This window comes from Gymnoscopelus braueri (assembly GCF_963280865.1).
Source record: "Gymnoscopelus braueri genome assembly, chromosome: 2".
NCBI lineage: Eukaryota > Metazoa > Chordata > Actinopteri > Myctophiformes > Myctophidae > Gymnoscopelus > Gymnoscopelus braueri.
Window position 1 is genome coordinate 24457893 of NC_137604.1, and position 8092 is coordinate 24465984.

At 38.8% G+C, this 8092-nt stretch overlaps 1 protein-coding gene across 1 annotated transcript; it reads right to left on the reverse strand.

Annotated features, from left to right (window-relative positions):
- Positions 1–1507: 1507 nt before the first annotated feature.
- mb (myoglobin) lies at positions 1508–4699 on the reverse strand. Its single transcript, XM_080452663.1, has 4 exons — positions 4658–4699; positions 2955–3040; positions 2542–2761; positions 1508–1764 (listed from the first exon to the last, which is right to left on the reverse strand). Exons 2-4 carry the CDS (start codon positions 3035–3037, stop codon positions 1624–1626), a joined length of 444 nt encoding a protein of 147 aa, XP_080308789.1. The 5' UTR covers positions 3038–3040; positions 4658–4699; the 3' UTR covers positions 1508–1623.
- Positions 4700–8092: the final 3393 nt, after the last annotated feature.

Here is an 8092-nt window from a genome sequence, read left to right on the forward strand (position 1 = left end):
AGCCACTGCATCTATCTATTTCGAATTAAAATAGACGATCTCTACAGTTTAGAAAAAATGCCTAATACAATTGTTTTTCCTAGTGCCATACTCTGTCATACCTGAACGATGCCTACAGTAATATGACTGGTGATACCAGACATCAGTGAGCAGTGACTCTTTGAAAATGTGACCGTCCGTGCTTGGCTTGAGGGAGAAGGAAAAATAAGCTAGAGGGTTATAAATGCTCTCATGCTCTGCCAAGAAGGTGACTAATCCCAGAATGTCTGGCATAATTTCAGATACAGACAGACACAAAGCAACACCCTAATAATAGTTAGGTTATCGTCCGAACAATTACTGGTATCCACCCTTTTTAAGTACCACTTTTTATTTGGATGTCCCAACTTTTGAAATTAACTCAATGAGCTTGTGTAACGTGTGGTAATGGGTGGGCATTATCAAGTGTTCTGGCTGAGGGATATGGAAAATATATTATTCAAGGGGCCTTATTGCCCAAATAGGCTCCTGTATTCTTTCTTTTTATGGTGACTATTAGGAAAATCAAGTAATAATCATCAGACAATGACAACACCATTGAGGCTATTTACTGTACACAGTGATGTATTAAATGAACACTGATTTTACTGTGAGGTATGGGAAGGAACGGTTACTGCCCTGCCAGAGATGCTTACTGCAGCTGCAGAGGGTCACGTCCACAGTCAAATTTAGATAAGCTGGCAGGAATGGAGGAAAGAAGGGGCAGCGCCAGAGAAATGTCCCATATGAAAATATCAGAGCTAGTTATGAGAATAAACTTCACTTCATTACAAAGTCAGATAACTGACATGGCAAGGAACATTTTTTAATGACGACACAGGATTGTAAAAGTGGGTATAATGGTGTATGTATTTGAGAGTTGGAGAATTCTTAGACTTCCAAGCCTTCACAACATTTTACTGCAGGATTCCTTTTTCTGTTTTGTCTTTTATTAATTTCCAATCAATTCCAGTCAGCCCAGCAGCACTGATGTATAACCCTATAATACTTAACACAGAGACAGACCAATTAGATTATACCAAAACAGACTTTCTTTAGTGTAATTGTGTGTTTATGAATGTGCTTGTGTGCATAATATAAATAAAGAAACACATACATGCACACAAGCACTGACTCAATGACTCAATCATATTACGATTGAGTCAAACATTAGTATTACTGTATATTCATTAAATCATGTGGGAACGTTATTATGGATCATGTAGTTCTTTTAAGTTATGCAAACTCAACTTAGATAGATCATGATTTAAAAATGTAATGAATACACAGCAGAGCACTGCAACAGATAACAAATATTAATTGGTTATATGTAACTCTGGTACACATTGATTAAATCATATGCCCTTTTGATTCGACATAAAAGAAAACTGAAGAACAAGGCACGGTACTGAAGTTTATTGTAATAATTACTTTAATTCAACACTACCAAGACAATGTATTTAGTATGGGATTTAGTTCAGTTTCTCCCCTTTATAACCCTTACATTCTCATAGCAGCACTTGCAGTGGATGATATCTCTTCCAGCTTTTGTCTTTCCTCATCAACTTGGTTCTATTAGACTCTTTGGCTATCATGGTCAGAGGTTTAGCCAGCATAGCCCAGCTCTTTGTAGGTAACATCAATGTCAGCAATGATTATAGCCATCACGTTTGTGAGGGCAGTCTGCCCAGCTGCGTCCAGTCCTGCCTTCTCACCCATCACCTTAGCAATGATCTCAGTGATCAACTGAAAAGAGAAATCAGGGAATCAGGATAACTTAAACTGATGTTACACCATGTTGAATATATACTATACTATACATACTATATGTATATACTATATGTGTATATGCCTACTGTATGTGTGTGTGTGTATATACTGTATTTTGTCGTCTCTGTCGGGTGGAAACCTTATATGTCCAAAACTGTTACTTTTCAGGATTCAAATTTAAAAATGATGCGAAGCCTGCAGAGCTAGTTCAGGCAGACAACTCAAAGGCCAATTCCTCAGCTGATCAGTCACATGCTCACTCCATCTGATTGGGGCGGGCTATTCTTCTTGCTGCTGCTCTGCCGTCTTGCTGCTCTGCTATGCTGCTGCTTTGTGCTCTGCTCTATGAAGTTTTCTTTTTGTGCTCCCACCACCACCCCAGCATACACCTGTGGGCTCTGTTTCTATGATTTCCTTATGGGGGTCTATTTCAGTCCATCCCCTGTAAATCTAGTCGGCAAATCATTTATTGTATTTCATGCTTAGAGGGAATGAAATGAGACTTGCTTATAAAGATTTATGCTCAATATATTTATGCTTAATAAATATATTTATTCAATCCAAGAGTTGTCTGACTGAAGTAGCAAAAGAGCTCAAAAGCTTTTGAAGCCCCCCCCCCCCCCCCACCACACACTTGAGAAGCACTCAGCTGGGTGAAGATTAAAACAGAATTTCTCCCGTGGAATGAAATAGGTAGAATTATTATTATTATTAATTATTAACCAAGAGGTATAGCAAGAAGTATAAACTCACCGTGAAGTTATTTAGCGGAATCTTATGGTTATTAGCATGGGTGGTGGCAAGGGGTTTGAGGATATCAGCATGGCTGCCTTTGGCCTTGAGCAGATCCCCAAGCTTCTTCAGCACAGTGGCACCATGGGCAGAAACGGCTGCGCTGCCTGCTAGGTCACCCGTGGCGATGTCTGCGAACTTGGGGAACAATTTCAGGGTATCTGGGTGCTCTGCGAACAGACTGTAAGGAACAGAGAGAACAGTAATGAGAGACAAAGATTAGGATTCTGTCTGTTTTCCAACATCCATGGGTAGGCTTCATTCAACAGATGTATTTCGTAGAAAGGTTGACCCAGTTCACTGTGGTGGCTCTGAATCATTGTTTTCCTGTTTTATTTTTGGACAAGTAGTGTTATCATATCATATTTACTAACCCTGCCAGCACTAGGCCTCCAAATGTTGCATAGTCTGCCTCCACAGCGCCCCAGCACGCCAGAACCGCGTCAAAGTCAGCCATGAGCTGAGGAGAGAGGATGAATAGTGATAAATATGGAAGATTCCATTTAAAAAAACGGTATTATTATTATGGGGTGGCCATAGCTGATTCCCCATCCGGGAATCAGAAGTTTCCTGGTTCGTCCCCTGGGTCGCCCATGTGTTTAAGTGTCCCTGAGAAAGACACTTAACCCCTAACTGCTCCCCGGGTAGTGGGTACTGTATTAATAGTGCCCACTGCTCCTAATGCTTAAGATGGGTAAATGTACAGTGACAAAATAATACCCCAAAGGAGCAGGGACTAAATTAATTACTTTTTTGAATGACTGGAATAATAATAACTTTTTGTGAGGGTGGGATTAAGTATAACACTATACATTAGAAAATTAACATAAAATCAGCAAAGAGTGTGCAGTTATATATCAATTATGTAATTACATATTTTGTAATGACATATGTATATTGTATACATGTTATCATCCCATATGAGCATTTTAAGTGACTGCATGTCATGTCAGGGTGGAGATAAGGGCTTCGAGGGAAGTAGAGGGCAGGGCAGCTGAGGACAGCAATAACAGAGCAGCTAAGGACCAGGCCAGAAATATTCATTCCTAGAAAAGAGGCACCAGGACACATTAGATTATATTAGCCGTCGTCATTCTTATATTATTCATTATAAATAGGACAGATTTCAAGGTAGTGTTGCATAATTAACCACTTAATCCTGACACCATTGTACAACGAAAATAGCCGATCTACAAGCTCACAGAGCTTATGAATGGCTTCTAGCCTAGGCTATTTTCGCTGTGCCGACCCCATTCTACGACCATTAGGCTATTTTTGAGATTCTTTGCCTATAATGACTGTTGAATGTTAATGAGAACTGTGTCCATCGTGTTTTTTCCCCTCCCAGAATATGTGTTGTGCTCTCTTCAATCAATGCTCTCAACCATTGTGATATTGCTAAATGCTTTTAATAGATGAACAATTGAAAAGCATCTATCTATCATCTATGATAACAAAAAATGTGTAATGACCTTGACACTGAAAATCTGTTCTCCAAGCAGTCCAAATAAATGGATATCTATCTTATAATAAATTATAACAAAAATGGCCTGTTGTGGAATGATCTCGACACTAAAAAGCATTTGTAACTTTACCCTGGCTTTGCTTCTAACTTTTCCATTTGCAATTGATAGAATTATTCTATCATGATGATGTTTTGGCTTTATATATTTAACCTGTATTCAACCTAACATTGTATAGCCTTTTATAAGCATTTAATTATCTCTGCATCCTAAATGGCCAACCACCACACTGGAATCAACTGGAATTCACCTTGCTAAGATGTAATATTTATCCGACAGTAAATTAAATGAGAAAATTCTAATTTAAATTCACCTTATAGGTGGAATGTGGATGTTGATCATTACTACTTTTCGTATTATTATTATTATTATTTTCATTATTATTTTAGAATACCTAAATAGCTAATAGATAGCTATACATCTTTCTGTGCGTCTTTCAGTAGGCTATATACAAGTTCAGTCAGTGATGACAAAAATAACCTGTTGATGGAAACTATGTGCTGTACAAGACAACATTTCTAAAGCTATAAAATGATCTGTTAATCAGTACGTACCAGCAAATGAGTAAAATATCCTGTGTGAAAATATCAAAGTCCAAACTACTCGATTAACGACCTCAACCTCCCCAACCCTGCCCTTTATACCCTTATCTCATCATGTTCTACTTTCACTCCAACCCATCAATCAAGTTCGTGACACATTAAAATTTCAATCACACCATACATCTACATTTAGCTCGTCCATTCCCTTTTATAAGAGATTGGACTTTTCGATACAATTAAAGCAAACCATTACCTCACAGTTATGTCATTCACATGTCTTTATTTTGTGTTTTCCAACCAAATACATCTAATAAGAGGCTTTTGTTTTGCTGTACCTTTAAAATGTTTTTGGACATACTGTGTGTGTGTGTGTGTGTGTGTGTGTGTGTGTGTGTGTGTGTGTGTGCGTGTGCGTGTGCGTGTGCGTGTGCGTGTGCGTGTGCGTGTGCGTGTGTGTGTGTGTGTGTGTGTGTGTGTGTGAGAACGCACATGCACAGTGGCAATTTTATAGGGGGGTATTTGCCCCCCCTGACCTCAGGTCTTGTTTTTTTTGTGTTTCATTTTAGATTTTATACTAAACTAATAAACAAAATGATGAAATAAATGTAATCATGTCTTCAGTAGTTCAACTTCACACAGATTTGGTATTGGCACACTAGCAGCATTTACTGTAATGCCTACTATTCTGAAGACATTTCTTCAGAAGAGTCACTTTCTTCCTAAGTTGTCACTTTCACAAAAACGATACATTTCTCAGTTATCTTACTGACAGTTACCTCGCAATACAAAACTTCAGAATGGAAAGTTCTGAGATTTGTTCTCATTTGTGTGGGGGTCTGTGTGTGTGACTCTCCGGGGCTAATCTCACAAACCACAGGACCGATCAGCGCCACATTTCTTGTGCACACTGCTAGCACATACAGTATTATGTTTTATACTTTTTGAAATACAACTTTTTTAAACTTTAGTTTTATAATGGAAGTCAATGCAGGTCAGATTGGGCTGAAACTTTTCCCCAATGTGGTCATGACTGACATCATGGGAGCGCACTGCATTGGTTCTCAAAGTGGGGTCTGGTGACCCCTAGGGGTCCTTCAGGGGGTCCCCAGCTAAATTGTTGATAGTCATGGGAGCCAAATGGACCTTTACAGATCTGGAACTCTGAGTGAAATGGAACCAAATGGACCCGTTAGAGTCCATTTGGTTCCAGTTGTACCTACCCTCTCAGAGTTACGGAGGTCCATGGCCTAATCTATATCAAATTGGAGGAGGTCCTTGAAATGAAGAGGTTTGAGAACCACTTGCGTACTGATAGTTGACTGACATCATACTGTATGAAGTCCAAAATTGCCATAATCTCTGTGCTCCACAGAGCAACCAACTCCCTATCAGTCACAAAGAATAAACAGGATATAAACAACTACCAGGAGCCCCAGTAGAGGGGGTGAAGAGCCATACGCACCTCCTCCTCATGCTCGTCACCAGGCCAGACCACAGCGCCTGGTCACAGGATGCTGTGGGATGCATTCCATTCCTCGACAAGGATTCATGCAGGTCAGCCAACAGGGCTACGCTACATAAGGTACTGAGTCGGCCAATCAGGTGCCAATCGAGTCAATACAGGGCAAAGCCCCCCCCCCCCCCCCCCCGCCCCAACACATCAGCTGTCCTGCTCATGCCACAAATGATCATTAAATGGGATATCATTGTGAAAAGAGATGGAAGGCTTTCCAATGAGAAAATATACAATGCCACTATAGTAACAATATAGAGATATGATCAAAAATACAAATTTCCAAACTTTTACATGATATATTTTTATAAAAGATATAGGCTAATAAAATGTTGTATAATACAACTCTACTCTGACAGTTTTAGAGTTTATTTTGCCAGTGTCATGGGAACTCATGAACTCTGTGAGCCCATGTCTGTAATGCGAGGAGGACGTGTGCAGTTAGAATCATGAGTGTGTTGTTGCAGTGATGGACAGTAATGTCCTTAAGTACATTTCTTGAGTATCTGTGGCCGACTTTACTTGTGCAATTGTATTTTTTATACTTTTGACTTTCACTCCACTAGCTTTCAAAGACAAATATTGTACTTTTATGTTATGTTTATTTTATTTGACATCACAATTACATTAGACAAACCAGATGCATTGTTTGAGTGTTATAGCACAAATGCTAATGTGCAACTACAAGGAATTATAATCAAAATAAGACCCAACACTTTAACTGTGAAACAAAAGAAGCATAATCAGTCAGAATCTATTCATGTGAGCACTGTTGATTTGATTTTAACCTCTGTTAAACATATGTGCAGAGAGTTCCAGAGTTTTTCCCCCTTTACTGAGAAGGCAGACCAAATTAGTTCTTACTTCTTTGTACATGTAGTGTTATCTTCTCTGTATTTTGTGTTGATATTTGAACTGTTTGGTTGCTACTATGTCTATGAACTGAATACCAAGGACCTCAATGGAAACAAGACCGCAAGGACTTTTTGGGATGGACCTTTTAGACAAAGTATTATAAATGTGATTGTGATGTTAACAGTTTTTTTTTGCCTAATAAAATATTCAATCAAAAACATGGGAATAATACAATCACCATTGGTGGAAGCTTGTATAGTTGCTCTACTAGATGTATAGAGCTCTGACATCTAACAACCAGTCCAGAAAACAGAGGTGAAACATTTTGACTCCACTACTTCTAGGAAGGGAAAAAGTACATTATGAATGAACCATTTAAGCCATTATAAAAACATAGCAGATCTACAAGCTCACAACACATGCATTTCGATGCACTGTGAGCTTAAACAGAGCTACACCACCACCGCCGATGTGTTAGTATAATTGTCTTGAGAGGTAGCAGGTGGAATCTTGCAACGTTGCCCTCAGTCTGACCTCTGTCAGCCAGTGGTGTTAAGTAACTTAAAGACAGGGTGCCGTGATTTTCAGTGATTCCCCCCCCCCTAAAACATAATCATCAGGTATTATGGTTAAACTAGGAGGAAGATTTTTTTCAAAAAAGTGTACAGAAATTGTTAAAATTATGTTTTTATGTGGACACGCCTCGAGTTCATTAAAGGGATATTTCACTTTCAAAAAAACTTTTGGTAATTTTATCGTCTACTCAGGCCTTTGTGAGCCCCCAGACAGTTTTTAAGTTGCTCGATTCAGTATTTAGATATTTGATATTCATTTTATCAGACACGCCCCCTTCCTATACAAACCCATTGTAACTTCTAACTAAATTTTTAACATGTTAGATTCATCAAAAACACCAGTTTTTTCACCCATTTTTTTCATTTTCCCCAAAAATTATTTAAAATAAATGAAAAAAGTAATTGAAAAAACACAGCCCCCTCGCGTATTAGGGGGGCGGTATGAGTCACCAGAACAAAGGACGGGTGTTTTTGATGTATCTAACATGTTAAAAATGGAGTTAG

Excerpts from the sequence above, each read along its gene's own strand:
- mb (XM_080452663.1), bottom strand. The coding sequence starts at position 3,037 with ATGGCTGACTTTGACGCGGTTCTGGCGTGCTGGGGCGCTGTGGAGGCA. Across the intron at positions 2,762-2,954 it reads GGAGGCCTAGTGCTGGCAGG|TCTGTTCGCAGAGCACCCAG; the intron begins GTTAGTAAATAT and ends TGTTCCTTACAG. Across the intron at positions 1,765-2,541 it reads TTCCGCTAAATAACTTCACG|TTGATCACTGAGATCATTGC; the intron begins GTGAGTTTATAC and ends TTCTCTTTTCAG.